General features: G+C 37.6%; 1 protein-coding gene across 2 annotated transcripts in view; it reads right to left on the bottom strand.

Annotated features, from left to right (window-relative positions):
• The window catches only part of Kcnh5 (potassium voltage-gated channel subfamily H member 5), a 316,006-nt gene that overhangs the window by 56,809 nt on the left and 237,976 nt on the right, over window positions 1–21,221 (bottom strand). For both annotated transcript variants that reach the window (XM_005072763.4, XM_040742923.1), the window contains 2 exons: window positions 14,887–15,139; window positions 2,564–2,760 (listed from right to left, as the gene is read on the bottom strand). In XM_005072763.4, coding sequence (XP_005072820.1) covers window positions 2,564–2,760; window positions 14,887–15,139 — 450 coding nt within the window. The remainder of the gene's footprint in view (window positions 1–2,563; window positions 2,761–14,886; window positions 15,140–21,221) is intronic.

Here is a 21,221-nt window from a genome sequence, read left to right as displayed (position 1 = left end):
ATTCATAACTAATAATAAGTCTCCATGTCATGATTTGGGAGCTGGTTGGTGGCCCCAGAGAAAACTTGCTACACTTCTGCTTCCAGGATCCTGCTCTGCTTGAGTTCCTGTTCTGACTTCCTTCAGTTATATACTAAAAGGTGGATGTGCAAGCCAAATAAACTCTTTCCTCAACTTACTTTTGGCCATGGTGTTTCATTGTCACAATAGTAACAGTTGGTTATTTAATATTAATCCCCCTGACCCTAGTTTCTTCCATGGATGGAGGAAGAATTAAGTCCCCATCTTATGTCATAACAATATTATAAATATCAAATGAGATCTGATATAAGCAATCTGTTTTGAAGAATACAATGGCAGTGTGTATTCTGCAAAATGTACTATGATAGGTAAGAGTGTAGGTCACCTTACAGAATGGGGAAGAGTTACAAATCTGAACCATTTTTAGTTAGTGTGAATATAAGACCTTGAAATAGCTGTTTGTGAATGGAGACCTTACAGCAGAAAGCAGAGTATGGATCCAAGAACTGTGGGCTCCCTAATAGCAGGCAAGAATACTGCATATTTGGTTCACATTTGGGCCCTTCTCCCACATCTCTCACTGGCTAATGTACAATTTCTGGTGTTTCACACTATGTACACTAGAAGCTTACTAAGCACAGAAGTCCGGTTCATCCCTGTTTTCTACAGCTGTTCACTTTTTCAACAGTTCCTGGATATTAAATGACAAGTTGTTAACAAATATATGAACTGAAACATTGCTCTAATACAGATCAAATGTTTGGAATGTCCATGGGATTCCCATTCCTGCCAGCCTAGCCTTCTCTTGGACCCTGAGCAAGAAGCACAATGATTTAATTCGATTTTTTCTGCATTGCTACAGTGTGGACATTAATTTCTCTCTTGATTGGCTTGTTTGCCTTCATGTTAACTACAAGAAAGGTTTTAAGAGGCTGTTGAGAGAAAAGACCGTTATTCCAAAAATACTTCAATGTAGACAGGCAATCATTTTATATGAAGTTGCTTAAGTGCAGTTATCCAAATGTGTATTTCATTCTTGGCCATAAAAGAGTCTTAGCCAATGCCCAATGGCCTATAAATCAGAGAGAGGACATTACTTTATGCAAATTAACTTTATGTCACACTCATCAATAAAGAAACAAATGGTGATGTAGATAAAATTTGCAACAGAACCAGAATAAATGAACCCTGTCTCTATTTACAGTGTATGTCAGTGTAGCTAATTCATTTTCTGGTGGTGTTCTTTGAAAGAATTGATGAAAAGGGAACTTTGTGTGTCAATTATGAGATGAGAAGAAGCATCTAAGGACTAATGGGAATAGAAAATAGGTAGCCATCTTGATTAACATTCCCAACTCTAAAGACATCCATATCTTTTGTTTGTCTTTTTTATTTTTAAATTTAAATTAGAAACAAGGTTGCTTCACATGTCAATCCCAGCTCCCTCTCCCTTCCCTGCTCCCAAGCCCTCCCACAAACCCCCTCATGCCCCCTCTTCCAATCCCCACTACTTTCCCCAGGGAGAGTGAGGCCCTCCATGGGGGGTGTTCTTAGTCTGCCATTTCATCCAGGGCAGGGCCTAGGCCCTCCCCAGAAAGTCCAGGCTGAGAGAGCATATCTCACAGAGAGGTAGGACTGATGAGCATAGAGGTCAAGACTGGGCTTGTTTAACACACAGAAACAGCTGACCTGAACAAGGGGGGGCTCTTGAACCCCAGACTGATAGCTGGGAATCCAGCATGGGACTGATCCAGATCCCCTGAATGTGGGTGTTAGTGAGGAGGCCTAGGCAATCTATGGGGCTTTGGGTAGTAGATCAGTATAAGGCATCCACATCTTAAAAGTACAGTACTGCTGTTCATTTTAGAGCACTGTCACAAACTTCCAAAGCTAAAATTATGTGATGGCTATCTTTGTTTGACAACTGGACTACATCTGGAATTAACTAAAAACCAAAGGACTGAGTACAACTATGAGGGATTTTTCTTGATTGAACTATTTGAATTAGAAAGACCCATCCTAAATCTGGATCTTCTGAGTTTGGACGATCTACCATAAATCTGGGTCACATCTTCTGGTGGTAGCATATATAAAAGGCAAGGAAGAAGGGATATCTGGCTCTTTGCCTGCTTGCACTCTCTCTCTCTGGCAAGTTCAGTCCTTCACTAACATTAGAGATGACTTCTTTTTGATCCTGACATATACTGAAGAACACTTGAGACACTCACTTAGCCTTGTAAACTGAACAACTACTGGATTCTTAGACCTTGGACAATCTGAAACCTGACTACTAATATACCATGCCACAGCACAAATTTCCATCTCCATTTACTTTTCCCCAAGTCTGTTTTTTGTTTTGAATCTTAAGTAAAAAATATTCAAATATTTACCCAGATAATCAGAGTATCTTCTCCCTTTAAAAGTAAACAAAATTACATCACTTTATTCATATGGGGATGTACCACCTCAAAATGAAGCACTTTCCATTCTTGACTGATAGAACATAGCCTGCTAGCCCACTGGATACTCATGAGAGACGTACCCGCTTCCTTAGATTGCAAGTGAGAGTGAGGTTCCTTGAAAACGAGTTTGCAAATGCTGTATAGAAGTCAAGAACCTTGAGCAAGGCTTCTCGCTTGATGATATGCAGGTCACAGTAAGTCAGGGCCCGGACATTGGCACAAGCATGAGCAAGGGTGGTTTCCTTCCAGAAGATGTCTCCAAATACATCACCTTTCCCTGGAAAGCAGGATAAAGACAACAGTTTCAGCCACACCCACTAGAGTGATTCAGTTCAATAGGTAATGCTGATGTGTATAATTTAGAGCACAAGCCCTTCTGTATATATAGAACCCTGCACAGCACTTTTTAATCATAGTAATATCCCCCAGATTTCCATTCCCTATGCAAGTCTGGTGTGGGGTAAAATAAAAACAATTTACTGGAGTAGCTAATACCCTAACTGTAACAAATAATTTCAATAACTTTTGCAACATTAACGTTTCCAGTTTGATTGGAAAAAGCAAAAACAACCTCTTTTGTTTCTCTCTCACACTCTTTCCAGGAAAAAATCATCTGACAACAAAACAAAATGCAATATCCAAGAATCTGTTGCTATAGCATTTATAAGTCTAACACAGATGTGCAATGTGCATTAAACCAAATTATTCAGTAACTTAGAATTGCACTCTAAGCACACTAAGACATGTCGTGTCTCTGTCCTCAAAGCATGACCCTCTTTCTCACATAGTTAACCTGATAAGGTCTCAATGTCTGGTTCAAGAGCACCTTAGCCATGACTTCCAAGCTTAAGAAACTAAGCCGTGGGAAATGGTGAGGGGTACACACTTGTCGTCCCACAGAATCTGAGAAAGACCCCTATACAAGAGTCAAATGTGAATGCATCTTTAAAATGCTAGAACTGAACAAATCACCTATTCACTTCAGAAGCACCATCCCTTGATGCCCAAGAAGACTCACCATTCCACATCAGAAGTACTTAGTTTTACAAAGGGCTTGAGGAAATGTCAAATGTCAATAATCCTCAAAGGCCTTGCTGCTAGGAAGGTTCCCTAAGAGCCCTCTGGCTTCTAAAGTTCAGCCACCTGCTTTCTTTGTTCTGTTTCTGTCAATATGTGTTAAAATGGGAAAGACAGGAGGAATGTACTCTGGTGGGATAAGCTTTCCTAGAGGCATTCCATGGATGATTTGTTCTTTCTGCATCCTAATCACACAGAGGAACAAATACCTATTTATATCGTGCTGATTAAAATCAGAACCGGGAAAAGAAGTGTTCTGTAAAACCCCCAAGCACAATCACACCACTAGAAAGGAAAGTGGGCATAACCATAGAAATAGTAGAAAGAAATGGACATAGAAACAAAGAAGTTGGCTGAGGAAATCACAGATTCTTTAAAGGCCCCAGTGGGCAGTTGGGAAGTTATTTGAGCATAGTAGCAGAGAAGCCAACTTTAAGAGGCAGTCTATGATAGATGCAGAAGGCATGTGAATCACTAAGGTGTTCAGATCACCATGTGGATCACATGATTAGCATAAAATAACCACGAGAGCTACTTAATTTATTTTCAACAACCCACTTCTATTTCAATCCATTAAAAAATCTTTACCCTTGGTTTCACTGTTTAATGACTCAGTTGTTTAGTAACTACAGTTGTTCAAGGAAATAACATTAGAGACCAAGTAGGTAAGTAATCAAGGGACAAAGCATTATTATAACCTGGGGAAATCAATGACAGATCCTTACATCATAATACCAAATCCTAATATAAAGGTGAAATATGTATGTGGCATTCTCTTTAAGCATTCTCTAAGCTACCAGTTCCAAATACAAGAATTCTAACGGCATAATCAGAAGTGCTAAATTTACTTGTGAAAATCTTCACAGAACTAATGTTTATTATAGTCCAGCAAAGTGTAGTAAGATAAAAGTCAAGGCATAAATAATTTATGAAATACTAGACAGCCACTAAGTAACATGTATTGCATGAAATTGTATACAGAATGCTCATATTACATAAATATAAAATCAGTAAAACTATATCGTGTATACAATGCCATCACTCATACTTGTACATGTAGCTTAGAAGCAAATGAATTAATGTGGTAGCTTCTCTCAGAATCATGGTCAATGCATGGGTTTCTCTTAAGTTTACACACATTATTTTGTAAGGAAAGATATTAATAAAAGAGTAGCACTTTTCTTTTTTGTTTTATTAATTTAAGTTAGAAACAATTTTGTTTCACAAGTCAATCTCAGCTCCCTCTCCCTCCCCTCCTCCCCCTTCCTTACCACCAGGTCCCCCAGTCCCCCACCCAGTCTCCAGTCCGATCCCCAAGGAGGGTGAGGCACTCCATGATGGATCTCCAATAACTGTCATTTTACCCAGGGCAGGGCTTAGACCCTCCCCCAAGAGTCCCGGCTGAGAGAGCCTCCCATATTGTGGCACTGACACTCAAAGTCTATTTGTACACCAGGGATAAATACTATCCAAGGCCCCATATATTACCTAGGCCTCCTCACTGACACCCACATTCAAGAGGTCTGGGTCAGTCCCATGCTTTCCACACAGCCAGCAATCTGGAGTCCAAGAACTCCCCCTTGTTCAGATCAGCTGTTTCTGTGGGTTAAACTAGCCCACTCTTATTTCCTTTGCCCATCAGTTCTCTCTTTCTGACACTGGTTTCCAGGAGTTCAGTTCAGTGTTTGTCTGTGGGTATCTGCCTATGCTTTCATCAGTTGCTGGATGAAGGTTCTCTTTCCTACACAGTGGGATTGTATGCTGGCACTCCTCTGATTCATGTCTAAAATCCATAAATGAGTGAGCACATACCATGTTTCTCTTTTTGTAACTGGGTTACCTCACTCAGTATGGTTTCTTCTAGTACCTTCCATTTGCCTGCAAATTTCAAGATTCCATTTTTTCCTGCTGAATAGTACTCCATTGTGTAAATGTACCACATTTTCTCTATCCACTCTTCAGTTGAGGGGCATCTAGGTTGCTTCCAAGTTCTGGCTATTACAAATGCTGCTGTTATGAATGTAGTGGAACAAATTTGTTGTATGATTGTGCCAGAGTGGAATTGCTGGGTCTTGTGGTAGACTGATTCCTATTTTCCTGAGGAATCTCCATACTGATTTCCAAAGTGTCTGTATAAGTCGGCATTCCCACCAGCAGTGTAGGAGTGTTCCCCTTTCTCTACATCCTCTCCAGCATAAACTGTCGTTGGAGTTTTGATTTTAGCCATTCTGACAGGAGTGAGATGGTATCTCAAAGTTGTCTTGATTTGCATTTCCTGGATGGCTAGGGATGTTGTGCACTTTCTCAAGTGTCTCTCAGCCATTTTTCTAGTGCTAAAATTGTAAGTTTATAAGGCTCTTTTGATCTACCTCTAGACGTTTGTTTGAGTTTTGTTAATTTGTTTGTTTTTGTCTCTAATATAGTTACATATTCTATACTTTCTTCAGACACTTATTTTCCCTTAAAGAGAAGGAAAGTGGGTTATATTTCTTCAGATTCATTTCTGCGACACATTTTCAAGTTGCCAATTATTATATCATCTCTGATCCATTTGTAAGTGATCAACTGTCTGATTTTCAGGTATTATATGCTGTGATACTAACTAATGCTTTCTAAGAATTAATAAAAAGATTAATAAAAAGGGTAGTGTGCTGACAGTTTAAAAATGTACCATATATACAAAAACAAAAAGAATAACAAAAATATATGTAAAATAGCAATGAATAAGGACTTAAATCAGTTTTGAAATAACAGGCAAAATGCTTATCTTCTGATACTAGATCAAAATAGATTAAATAATTACAGGAATGAATCTAGAAATTCATTAGGTTTTAGCTTCTCCAAATTAATATAGTATGAGTTTTTAAAGTATTCTCTTTGAATATTCTGGATTTCTTTGATGTCTGTTGTGATACTTCCTTGTTAACTTCTGATTCAGTTATTTTTGGTTGTCTATTTCTTTATTTTGATGAGTTGGGTCAATTACTTTCATAGCATCAGAAGGTGCCAAGAAAACCTACAAGGGTAGTAACTAGTAGTCCTTTCCACCTATGATGCTTACAAATTACAACAAAGATCAGCATAGCACAATAACCAAATGGGTGCAAGAGTAGTACCCATATCTTGATAGTGACCAACAGATCTGTAACTGGACTTAAGGCCTCTTCAATAAGAGAGGAATAATGCTTGATACTAGAAACCCAGACAACTACCTGGGGCTTGTGATGTTGTACATCTTAAAGAAGAACCCACTTTACAAAATCAGCAAAATCCCTTATTGCCTCTAGCACTCATAATAAAGCATATAAAATAAAACTAATGCAACAAGACCAAAAGTATTATCAAGAAATACACTTTTTATATAAAGTTTTCATGATATTATAGAATCAAAGTGTATTTTGTAATTATGCTCTGATGTATAGTCCATTATGATGTAATTAACTTGCCGATCAATACCAAATTTAGATAAAAGATAAAATGAACAAATGGCTAAGAGAAAGTGCATTTCAGTAATACAAATAAAAGTTTTGAGTAGCAGGTTCATCACTTTTTCTTCCTGTCATTTCCAAGTTTACGATATAATGAATATATATACATAACCTTTACCAAAAGAGAAAAAAGAGTATACTGATTCAGAGATACACAATAAAATTTTAAAGCATACATAAAATAAAATATTAGATAACTATAACAAATTTAACAGATGTGGATAACTCTTATCCTATCCTCAGAATAGACAATAAATATTGATTTATTGTTAATGGAGACAAAGAGATTAAGGATACTATGAATGAGTAGAGTTTCCTCTTATCAAAACAGATGGTTGTTAATTGTGTAGGCATTCAAATATTAATCAGGTACAAGAATATTAACTCATGACAAACTTTGTCCCCTTCTTCTGCTCAAAATGTTATAGAAATAGAACAAATTTAACAAACACAGATAATTCTATTCCCATCATCAAAGTTCTCATTACATAACACCTGATACTATTTCATGACATAAAATTTCCCTATGTATATGTGATATATAAGCTGGACATTAGTTGAATCATTCACTTCAAATTATACTTGCTCTATCTAAGCAAATCACTTAAAATATGATTAAGTTGACAGTAATCTTTTATTACACTTCTGGGAAAGTGGTCATCATGCAAGTCAATGAATTAATTACAGATGTGATAAAGCCCATTAATAGCCTTCTTCAAGGCATATTATAAACTTTATACATTCTGGAAAAATATAAAATATGGCCATGTGACTTTATGTGTGGAATACCCAATAAAGATACATCTTCCTGCATGGCAAAGATTTTACACACTTTCACGCAAAGAATCTCCTATTCATGTTCATGACTGTAGAATATCTGATGCTAGTTTTTAGGTCAGTTCCTGCTGAGTACAAGTAGTGTCAGCTGTAAACATTTTGGAGCTTAAGCAAACTAGCCTCCCTCGAATCCCTAAAATAGGAAAGGACCTCACACTTAACAGGAAAGCTGTTGTTTGGTCTATTTATATTTTCTCAGTTCTTTGCATCAAGCCTTATGAAGTAATTCACTGCTGAACCACAGGAAACAGGGTTGGAAAAAAGAAATTAATACTTAACATCCACATAGTAAGAAACTGTACAATGGAAAGACAAAACAGATCTAGAGTTACAACATGATTAAAGGAGTAATGCAAGCTGCTTGGGGATTGTGGTACCCTATAAACTCCAGATTAGGTTTTTTTAAATCTTAGACACATTACCTAGTGAGTTGATGATATAGATTTTAAAATGCATAAACGTCATTACAGGTATTCATTGGTTAGAACAACTACCTTATGCAACAGATCTTCTAAATTTTACTTGGTTAGTTTCTTGGGTGTGTTTGGAGCATGGCCATGGTTCTATTTGATGAGTTTCCCATCCATATTTGATGACAGTTTATTTCATCTTATAATTCCATTACCGAGGGAATTCAGGGCAGGAACTCAAAAAGGACAGGAACCTTGAGTCAGGAACTGATGTAATGACTCAAGGAGGAGTGCTGTGAACTTTCTCTTGGTGGCTTGCTCACCCTGCATTCTTGTAGCACCCAGGACTACCACCAACAGTGAGCTGAGCCCTCCCATATCTGAAATCTCAATAAAGAAAATACATCACAGGCTTGCCTACAGGTCAATCCAGTGAGAACAACTGCTCAGTCGAGGTTCCCTCCTTCAAAATGAGGCTAGACTTTGCCAAGTTGACATAAAACTAGCCATAAAAGGTTTATATAGGTAGTTAATTTTTAAACATGGTGAATCAAATATATATATATATATATATAATTATCTCAGATAGCAAATGTGTGCATTTGTTCAAGGGCTAGAAGTGGTAAAAATCTACTTAATTAACAAAAATCCCTGAAAAACTGTCCTAGATACTCAAGAGGAAATGCATGTAGCCAAAATGTAGCACTACAGAAATTCTCCAAATCATAAGGACAGAAAAAAAGAAAGGAACAAAGGAGAAACAACAGCTAGAAGACAAGTAATAAAAGAGCCATTATCTACACCTATCAATAAGAATGTTGAATGTAAATACATGCAACAATCCAATAGAATATACAAAGGGGCTAAATGTCATCTATATTCACTTGTGGCTACAGGTGATTATACTAAATAACATAGCCTGGTAAGAAATAACAATAACTATATGCTGTAATAACTGATACATTTTATCTCTGAAGATACTTAAAAACAAACTAAAAGTATAAAAGAACATAGCAAATAAGACAGCAACTTAAAAGAGAGTGAGTGAATAGACTTCTAGAAAACAGTGATTGCCAGAGACAAAGAAGGCTGTTGCTTAATGATAAAGGGACCAATTGTGAAGAATATATAGCAGTTGTAAATATATATAGTAGTGGAACTTATAAATATACTTATAAATGTTTACTTAATTTATTAGTCAACACATCGCTAAAAGTAAGCATGGAAACCAGTTCATAAGCTTTATTATGAACACATACTCATAAAACTATTCAACCTTAGGTTTTCAAGTTTATGTTTTTTAAATGGACTTTGACTGATCCGCCACGGAAGACCTCACCCTCCCTGGGGGAGGATAGGGGATTCGGTGGGGAGCATGGGAGGATGGGAGGGAGAGGGAACTGTGACTGATATATAAATAATATTGTTCCTAATTTAAATAAAATTTCTATGCAGAAAAGGAAAAAAGAAGAAATTAAAAAGTTTACAAGTATTAAAGTTAAAAGTTTTATGGGTATGTTTGAATATAATCCTTTTCATATATTTATTTTTAGTTTACATTTGTGTTCAATTCAGTAAAGAGCGTGGTATAGAAAGGGCATGACACAAGTCAGGCTAACAAGGAAGGCAGAGAGCAAGGTCTGAGCATCCTCATCACCCACGCAAGCTGTTATATTTAATCCTCAAGCCTGGAAAATCATGGCAGAAGTCCCAGGAGATGGACATGATGTTCTGGGATGATGGCTGTGATGACAGAGAATACAGAATGAAGGGGGAGGGATGTTGAAGTTGAGGACAGACTAAGCAGTGACAGCTTTGAACAAAAACTACAAGAGCAGTAGTAATAGTAGCTGATAGTAAAGAAGATACTGAGAGAACCAAAGAAGAAACTCAGAAGATGGCTCAGCCAGTGAAGTACTTGCAAGCATGAGTGCTTGAGTGCAATCTCCAGAACTCACCTAAAATAGTTGGAAAGTAGAGACAGGGAGGTCTCTTACTTAGCAAGTGCAAGACCAGTTAGAAATGCTGTGTCAGAAACCAAGGAGGACAATACATGAAGAACAACACTAAAGTTTGACCTCTTTCTTTGGTGAATACATGTACAAACACAGGCACATACACGCATGCACACGTGTGTACACATACACCCATGTGTACACGCACACACACAATACAATAAAAGGATTTATTTTAAAGAATGATGTGGAGAGAGTTTGAAACTACCAGGAAGACAAGTGCTTGCATATGTATAGTGATATTAGACCCAATGAATGTAGTTGTCAGTGAAGAGGCCTGGAAAATCTAAGGGGCCCTGGACAGTAGATCAGTATTTATCCGTGGCATATAAATAGACTTTGTGTGTTCATACCTCAAAGAGGGATGCTCTCTCAGCCTGGACTCTTAGGCGAGTGCCTAGGCCCTGCCCTGAATGAAATGACAGACTCTGGATATCTCCTATGGGGAAGGGAGTGGGGATAAGGTGGGAAGCTGGATGGGCTGGTGGGGGTTGCAAGAAGAGACAAGGGAGCGGGAGATGTGATTGACATGTGAAACAAGCTTTTTTCAAAAAATTGTAATAAAAAATCAGTAAAATTATTTTAAAAATAGAAACTCTGAGGTAACATTTGGAGCCATAGATAAAAGATGTCATAAATACTGCTTAAACAGTTAAAATCAACATCATCTAAAATGCAGCAGTCATGTGCTTCAAGAAAAAACAGCAAATTTGTTGACACTACTAACACTTGTCTTCATCATATTCAGGTCAAATTTCCTTGTTTCCCAGTTTATTTTTTAAAAGGACATATGGAGAGAGCAAGAAAGGGAGAGAGTTAATTCTAGAAGCTTAAGGTAGAAAGCCCTTGACTTCCAACAGCAAGGGTACAGGGAAAAACAATAACCACAGCTAAATGTCACATTTTCTCAGAATGGCAAAATATTATTCATTCATATCTTGGATTTCGTTTTCTGTTTGAAATAAAATTAAGGTATAAATTTTGAATTTTGAGAACAATAATTTCTGTTTTCTCAAAAATGCACAAATATTTATAAGACATGTTTCTTAAAGAACCAATTCCAAGTAAAGTAAAATCTTAGCCCAGCTCATCTTCCTTGTATTTCAAAATGAACTTCCCTTACCTCTTTCTTCTCTTATGCTTCCTTCTCTCAAACACCCCAAAACACCCCACTCCCTCATCTAAGGTGTGGGATACTCAGCCCTACATACACACTCACAGTTCTCTTGGGAATTTGAAGTTAAATTTGAAAGCCATAAGACAGAGTAGTTTAAGATTCTAACCCTATGATTCTAAAAATCAATAAAGACAAGCAAAAAGAAGAAATATGAATAAAACAAAAAACCTGAGTCTCTGGAGCAAGGCCTATTGTTGGTAGCAAGCTACTATTTTAACAGTCCCCAAAAGGTACAATATACTTGTCAAGACATTTAGAAGTAACCTGGCTATTTCAACTATACCAACAAATCTATTCACGTTAAGTAATTATAGAGTAGGAACTAAAAAGTAAAAAGACATTAACGAATATAAATATGTATGCATCATGAACTTAATTTGGAATTCTTTGTGTTTCATGCAAGTGGGAAGGTCACAAAAAATTGCTTGGAGGTGTGCTAACTGAAAAGAACTTCAAGTTGGAAAAAGACATCCACTGCAATTATATTCATATGCCCTATTTAGAAAAAAAAATCCTGAAACCATCCCCCTGTGAAAATGAAGGTATTTGTTGACTGCATTTTTATCTTTCCTCTAATTTGTTATGCTTCAGAACTTATTCATTAAACTGCTTGGCGCTTTGGACACACTAAAGAATTGTGCCTTACCAAGAGAAAGTAGAGGAGCCAGGATCCCAAAGAATAAGAATGCACCTGTTTCTGAATCCAGAGATTTGAATGGATTTTAAAATGACCTCCCTTCTCTACCTCTTCTTTTTCTCTGTGGCAAACAAATGCATAACAAGGAAAGCAAGGCTGCTGAAGGAAGTTATAGAAAATCTGACAACTGATTTATCAAGCTACAAGGGAAGGGGGAAGGGAATAGCAAGAAAAGGGGAGAGTGGGAGAAGGCAGTGGGGAGGGGAGGGGAGGGGAGAAGAGAGGAGAGGAGGGGTCAGAAAGGACAGAGGGGAGAGGGGAGGGGGGAAGAGAGGAGATGGGAGGAGAGGGGAGAGGAGAGAGAAGTAGAGTTGAAGAGAGGGAAGGAGGGAGAGAAAGAGGGAAGGAAATGGAAGGGAATAGAGAGGAAAAGAAAAGGGATGTAAAGACAGAAAAGGCTGAATACAGATTACTTACAGTCTGGTGAGTTTTGAAATTTCTTCCAACTTGGAATTATTTCAAAGTAAGTTAATAAAAAATTTAAAAGGAACAAGAAAAAAGGAGAGAAAGGAAGGGACAGTCACCGCATGCCAGTGTGATTGGTGAGTTAGCTAGCATCTACCTCATCCTCCTCTCCTGAAGCATTGTTCAGGAGTCTTAAATGTTAAAAATTGGACTCTAATTACCTCTTGGCAGAAGTAGTCTCTCTTAAAGTTCCATTAAAAAATAAAAGGAAGAAGGTTGTCAGAGAGGTGTCCACATAATTTGACTCATTAACTTAGAAACGAACAGCATCTTAATCCCAAGACTTTGGAGAAGACAGATCAAAAACACACGCTCAAAGAAATAAAATGTGGCAGATAGATGGTGAGCCCAGCCTGAAACCTGGAGTCCCTGTGTTCATTTTTATAGTGTCAGTGGGCAAAGCCAGATAGATTTCCTTTTCAAATGGAAGGAAAATGCATTTTGTCTGTCTCACTGAGCAAATGACTCCATTTTAACAGATCCAAGCCAGAAGCACTGTCCTCACAGCTTTTTCCAACCCTTTAGAGGAGTTACCAAGGTGTAGTGTAAAGAAGAAAATGAAGCCAAATAAATGGCAAGGAGTCTGTGGCACTCACTTCCATACCATGACATTTGGTGCCTGTTTTCCCATCATCCCCTACTGACAAGATCTTTAAGGAAAACAAAATGCATCTGTTCAGAGAGATTTTTGCTTTATCTTCCCCTTTAAGCAAACAAGCGTGGATATACCTAATTTTACCACAAAGGGCCGTTGCAATTATGGCAACTTTCATGAAAGATTATTTATGCCACCTTATATCCAGCAGACAAAAAGCAAAATGAAGGCAGTGTCAAGTACACCCACAGTGCTGATTCCCAAGCACTCTGTTATTTCCTTGCAATAATGTTTAAAGAAAAATAATTCCTGCAAGAGACTTAACTGTAGCCATTATATTATTTTCAAACAGTTAAAGAAAGCTTTGCAAATAGTGCTATTCCATTCTTTGCAGCCCCAATCCATTGTCTACTGCTGTTTTTACAGAAACTGCTTTCCTGTAAAAGGTCATTTCTTCTCCATTCTGAATTCCATATTTTCAAGTAATTGTTCTTTTCAAAGTCAGGCTTTCTCTCTTACTTTCTTATTTATTTTATTTTATTTTTTTGCCTTTGATTCTACATTGGTTTCCATTTTTGCCTTTGCAGTTTCTGAAAACCACCAGTCAATCATTTTCTTGTGAGAATCAGACAGGCTATGGTAGGTTGGCCTCAGTAGCAAAAATAAAAAAAATAAAAAATCCAATAGTTTAAAGATTGAACTCATTTTTCATGAGACACGAGCCATGAAAAATACGATCAAAATGGAGTTGACACTGTGCGACTCTAAGTTATTTTACTTGAGAGAAACGCAGGGGTGTGATGTTCATCTGACCTCTCATTTCTTCCTTTTTACCTGTGTGAATTTCATATGCCGGCTGCAGGTATTTGAGCAGAAAGTGATCTAGAAGTTCATTCAGCGAGTTTGATTACCAAAATGTGTCTCTTACACTATAGTCACTGCACGTTAAGTTGTTGCTGTTTTATTCTGTCAAGTTTGTGGAATGTTACCTCCTTTGTATTTCTCTACTAAGTGTCTGAACTTTAGAATGAATTTATAGTCAACCAACTAATTTCCCTGGTTAAAAAAAAAACACATGAATGGGACGGACTTCATAAACCTAAATTTAATTTTCTCTCATTGTACTCACTCCTGTGAGTCTCCTTAGCCTCCTTGGCACTGACTTCTTCATAATTCACCCACTGCCATGAGGCAACACCATAGGGAGTAGGATGATGCATATTCACCCCTCACTTGGTTACTAAATAGCTAGGAAAGTCTCCGGTGTTAATGGGGTCTTCCTTAAAGGGGAGGGGCTGAACTGGAGAGATCTATAACCCTCCGAGACCAATTCCCTATATTGCTAATCTGAAAACAGTTCCAAAAGTAAATTCCCACTTACCAATGAAGGTGGTCAAAGCCCCTTAGGCTGTGGTCATTTTTTGTGTAAGCGAATGTAATACAACCCCACGTTCCAGGTTAGTTGTGACTGAGACTATGTTCTTTGCTAAAACAGCGACCAGTTTTCACTGAAATTCACCATCTCATTAGTGACCCCATTTCTAAAGTCACCAAGGAGAGGAGACTTCTGTTCAGAAACTCGAGAACCTAAAACTCCAGGACTGTGACACATTTGTTACTACATCAGGAAAGCTCACAGTACCTAAAATAGCCACCACCTCGTCATCCTGGATCACTTCCAAGGACCCTGACACCACAAAGCAAAGGGCATCCACACTTTCTCCAGCATGGTAAATCAGGTCCCCAGGAGCACAGTGAATGGTTTGGAACTCCACTGCCAAAGCACGCAGACACCCATCGCTGGCCAATCGGAATGCAGGATGTTCATTAAAAACCTTCCTGTTCAGGTGAACACAGATGTCAGCTCTCATGTCCTTGGGACAGATGGAGAGGACCTGAAGAGAGTGAGAAATGAGTAAGTGAAAGGGACAGATAAAGCATCCATTTCACAAGAAAACGAATGTCATACTGAATGCATACTGATCACTATTTCATCTGCTGGACAAGGCGCTAGGCACCTGGAAGGAAAAGTTAGACACAAGCCTGCCCTCAAGGAGATCAGGGTCTAGTGAGATGCACTGGTGCACATACAGACATCACAGCATCAGATCACATCACAACACAGTCACGGCACAGCACAATGTCGTCAACATTTAAGAGACTCTCCTATTGTAATAGAAGCCTTGAGAGGCCAGGAAAATTCTTAGCAAATGGTCAATCCTGAAAACATGTGCATGCGAGTAACATTATACAGACTGAGCAGATTACATTAATTTATTTAGGAACACATACATGTGTGCTTACATAATACACACACACACACACACATATATATATATAGAGAGAGAGGGGCAGAGAGAGAGAGAGAGAGAGAGAGAGAGAGAGAGAGAGAGAGAGAGAGAGAGAGAGAGAGAGAGAGAGAGAGAGAGGCCATGAATTCAAGAAGAGACTAGGGAGTGACTAGGGAAGGTTTGGAGAGAGGAAGGGGCAAATGATATAATTATACAATACTGCCAAAATCTAAAATTTTAAAGCAAATAAAAATGAAAACAAAATTTGTTATCCTTAGAGTCAATTAACATAGAATATTAGCATTGATTTCTATTCATCCAATGATCTAGAATTATTTCATAACTACATCAGGAATGAACACTATATGATAGTACAGACAGGGAACAGATGCATATTAGCTGACTGCAAAAAATTAAAATCAACAAAAGCAGCCCAGCAACTCAACATTCCAAAGGCTCTTATACTACCACTCTCTGTATTTCTTCAGTTTGGATGATTTTCCCCTCATAAAAGAACAAATGTCCAGGGATAGAGAAGGGTTTGCATCAGCCTCTGTGAGGCACAAGGGACCAGACATATCTGTAAGCAAGACAGACTCAGTCTTGCACATGCTTGTAATTTTATGGTAGGTTTCCGGGTTTAGGGGAGCAGCTGGATTCCAGGTCAATTTTGGCTTTTAGTTGTTTTCATCCCTTCTTTTACTTGCTGAAATCCTTCTTTGTAACAAGACCCCCTCAAACTTTCGGTTCGTGTTGCCTGTATGGGCATGGGTGGGGGGATGCATACTGCTGCATGTGCCACTCATCAGTGGGTACACCACTGAAGACAATGGCATCTCTTCACCACAGCAATGATTAACTGCCAGTAGTATCTCTGCAAGAGGTGGGGCCACATCTAATCAAAGAATCTCCAAAGTCAAGGCTACCCACCTTGTAGATAACCATGAAGGTCCTTTCCCCCTACAACCTGAATAAACTAATTTCAATAAAGTTTTGCTTTTAGAGGATTTCAATATTTCAAAGGTAAAGACAAGTTGATTTTCCCATTCAGTTATAATGAATAATATTTAATGTAAATTTTTTTTCTTTCTTTTCTTAATTATGTTCTAATTTTAGATTCCTGCCCTCCCACTAGGCTTGAAATATCTCAACAATTCCTTTTATTTGTCTTACCATAAATGTAACCCTGGTTGCTTTCCTGCAAGAATGATCTATCACACAGTGAAATTAAATTACACTTACTGAGTTCTTTGTCTTTACTTTTCCTCTGAATACATTTTATTTCATATCACAATCATCTCCATTGGCTTCCTTTTAATAATTTTTCAAATTCCTACAGACAGCAGTCATCAGTTCACTTGCCTTTCTGAAACATCTCCTCTTTGAAGAAAGGAATGCCCTAATGGAGCTTAAAAAGCATTTAATACTTTCCCATTTTAGCAATTTGCAATGGTGATAGTCAATATGTCAACCTATAGTAGGTTTAGACAATGCTGATCATTCACCAGGCATTTACTCAGCTTCCACTATGTGTCATTATGTTAAAGTCTGGATCTGTATAGACAGGCATTATCCTTGCTGTAGAGGTGCTAATAGTGAGTTCAGAAAACAGACACGAAGAGACAGTTATGATGAGGTAGGAAAATAAAATGGCAGGGACACAGGAGCACAAGATACCTATGAGTCTTGACTTACAGCTTACAACATGAAGTCATAAGGTTAGGTTCAAGAGAATATAAGCCCAGGTTCAGCCAGAACATTTATTACATAGACCATAGATGGTCCAGGACAGTGATTCTTAATCTTCCTAATACTTCCATCCTTTAACACAGGTCCTCAAGTTGTGGTGACTCCCCCAACCATGAAATTATTTCATTACTACTTCATAATTATAATTTTGCTACCATTATGAATTATAATGTTTATTTATTATATTTATATTTAGCCTACATCCAGGATATCTAATATGCACCCCCAAAGGGATCATGACCCACAGGTTGAGAATCATGCTCTAGGGTGTTTTACTTACTCTCTCCAATCATCAAATATGAGATAAGGATACTGAGCACTAGCATCATGAGTTCATGGTAAAAATTTAAGCTATCCTGCATACCCTGCACTTTGCCAGAGCTGAAGAAATGTTAGCCTTTATTACCGTTTGTAAGCATGTACGCTGCTACAGTTTGTTTTAGCTCTCTGCGAAATATATTTTCTTCTACCCCTGTATGAAGTTCATGTTGTTTGATAAAAGAGAAGTAAAGTAGTACATTAATAAAATCTGAACATACTTCAAAAATAGGCTAAGAGTAGTATTATGTTGAAAATATAAAATGTTTGAAAAACATATGCACATACAAATATAACATCAAATAGCACAAGGAAAGAAATGAATTGCTCTGTTTTTATCCGTTTACCATATAGAAATTTCAGGTTTTTATTCTTTTTAAAGGCAACAATTTTAAACTATTTCTAGTTACTTCTTTCTGGACTCATATTGCAATTGCAATCTTCCAATATTTAATACAAACTCAATATGCTTTTGTTTATTTTTGAGATTGCAATTACTTACTATTTTTATTTGTCTTGCTTTGGGTTTTGATCTTACTACATAGTCCAGGCTGGCCTCAAACTCATAGCAATCCTCCTACCTCATACACCCAAAGAATACAGGCATGTATCACCCACTTCCACGGTCTACCTTCACTAATTATATTGATTGATGGCATATATGTACAGTTGCCATAAAGTGACAAGTACACTAAGTGTTAAAATAGAGCAACCAGAATCACACCTGATTATAGACTCCCTCTCCATCCTTAGACAAACCATCTTTCTGGTATGGTATCTGTTGTCAGAATTATAAACGTATCATTTATCCTGGAAATTATAATATTCATAAATATCTTAGGCAAGAAAAATGTAGTTCCAAGTAGTAGAATAAAAATACCATTCCAGATAACTCTCACACATAGTACAATTGTTCAAATTGTAGTGTATTTTTGACATGACAGTCACATCCAATAATTTCCTTGGTAGATTCTCTAATGGCATCTCACAATTACCAGCAAATGAAATTACACCACAGTGAAGAAGACTCAGGTTAAGAGTGACTTCCGTTCATCTCCAGTGTGTATTATGTCCCCCTTCATCATGTTAGCATATTAATAAATTAGATTCTTAATCAAAAAAGCAATGAATTTTCCTTTGGAAGAACATTGAACTATTTAAGGAATCATTTCTCATAACACTGAAAACCAACTCTGAAGAACAGGTGAATGCCATACTTTGAACTCTGAAGTGTTTTTTGTATTATTTATGATATCCATTAAACCCAAGGTCAAGTAGTATAGTAGCAGACATCGCTTGGGATCCGAGGGTCTAATCTCAATGCTATCACTACAGAACTCTCAGTAAAATAAATGTGACCATTTTATCTCTGCTTTCTTAAAATAATTCGTGGATTGCTTCCCCACCAAGTAAAGGCAATGTTCTAACCAGGTTTGCAGGGCTTTGGTGGGACCCTGAACCTTCCATTATTCACCCACAGGCACATTTCAACTGCACATTTCTCATCCTTCTCAACTTGCCATGCACCTGCTGATGCTTTGCACCTGTTTTCCTCTTGACTGACAGGTCCCATCATCACTCTCTTTTCCTAGTCATCTCATATTCATCCTTCTGCACCAAGGACAGTTTCTATATAGTCATATTACAGAATTAAAGATTGTATTAGAAAACAAAACATTTTTTTGTCTGTGATTTGTTTGTGCCAGTGTGGTTAATGACAAAAAAAACCCGACAAAATTGTTGTCAGAACATTCAAACATTTGTTTTTCATCTTTGAAATAATTCTCCAGTGTTTTCCTAATGAGCCTTTATATTATGTCTAAGGTATTATAAAATATAATAAAAGCGACTTTGGCTGGGAGGGGCTCCACAGACTGAGATTGTACAGAGCCCACATTCAGTCATTCCTTTAACCATAGATTTTGAGCATTGGTCAAATGCCTAGTATTACACAGTCCTCAGTGTCTGGAAGAAAAACTATCACAATGTCTGTTCCCTGGAGCTTACAGTTAGGCACAGTTGAAAAATCACTGTTTCTCATCCAATGCTCCATTTACAGATAAGACAAATGTTTTTCCTAAAGGCTGTGTGGCTTGCTGAGGGCATTCTCAACAAGCAACTAGCAAAAGCCCTTTAGTTCAAGCTATGAAACCATGATCCCAAGTAAAGCTGACCCAGTAATAAAATATAACATCTGTGCCTTCTGTTGCTCTCTGGATCTTTGTATGGCAAAAAACCCATAAAAATACAGATTTCTAAAAGCAATTTAAGGTCCAGCTAATCAAAATCTACAATCTGACAGTAAAGTGGTAGTTTCCCACTCTTACCACTAAGCAGCCAAGACTTTGTTAGAAACTTGTTTTTCATTTCTAAATACTTACATGTAGCTCACAAGTGTGTGATACACTTCACCATGTCAGTTAAAGGCAGAAGACTTATTGCTAAGTTCCTTATTCCATTATAATTTGTAATAAGGGGAAGTCACCTCTTATTTGAAACACAAGTTGTCACCCATAGCTGAAAAGGTCCAGAGCTAGATACTTAGTGAACATTTGATAAATATCTCCTCTACTGCAGTCACACTATATCACATTATGACATTAGTAACTGGGAAACCTTGGGAAAGGAAGTCTAAATCTATTGACACAGGAACCAGGATGCTATGCCCAGCTGCCCTGAGGAAATGGCTACCATGAAAGTCAGTTTTCACCCCACCTCACTCACTCTTCTGAAGTACTTAAAGCCATACTCTAACACATACTATATACAATATTAATAATTAAAAGCATTAAAGAAATTGATTTTTCTACAATTTATACTTATTTACATTGTCATTTCTATAGAATTTGAATCTCTGAAGTTTTATTACCTACTATCATTCTTCCAAATCATATAATCAATATTTAACTCAAGCAATACTCCTTTTTAAAAACAAACATGTATCTCATTAAGGATAGAATGACTTAGCATAAATTTAAGCACCGGCATTAAGAAAGACAAAAAGGGGCTAGGGAGATGGCTCAGTGGTTAAGAACACTTATTGCTCTGAGGGCTGAAGTTTGGTTCAGCATTGACAATGGGCTGTAACTCCAGATTCAAGGAATCCAATACTTCCTTCTGGCCTCAGTGAGCAGACAGACACCACACACACACACACACACACACACACACACACACACACACACACACACACGGGAAGGGGGAGGTGGGGAAGCATCTATAGGGAGATATAACTCCAGATCCAAGGTATCCAACACTTCCTTATGGCCTCAGTGAGCAGATGGACAACACACACACACACACACACACACACACACACACACACATATAATAAAAGTTTAACAAGAGAAAAAAGAGAGGGGGAGAGATATATGTAGGAGAAGCACAGAGCCACATGTCTTCAGGAGGGAGGGTGGCACTGAGTTCTTACCTATAAACATATTGTCAGTCACTGTAGACTCAGAGTTCCCTCATAGTTGCAATGTGTTTAAGTCTTATGTTGTAATTAGGGAGCCAGATTTCCAGCTTTCTCTTTCATAAACCAGCAGTCACTAATCCCATGCTATATTAGATCATCAAAAGGTAAGCTTTAGAAAACTACCTTTAAGATGTGTTCCAA

Source organism: Mesocricetus auratus, unplaced genomic scaffold, assembly GCF_017639785.1.
Source record: "Mesocricetus auratus isolate SY011 unplaced genomic scaffold, BCM_Maur_2.0 Super-Scaffold_15014, whole genome shotgun sequence".
Classification (NCBI taxonomy): Eukaryota; Metazoa; Chordata; class Mammalia; order Rodentia; family Cricetidae; genus Mesocricetus; species Mesocricetus auratus.
This window is presented reverse-complemented; position numbering and strand designations above follow the sequence as displayed.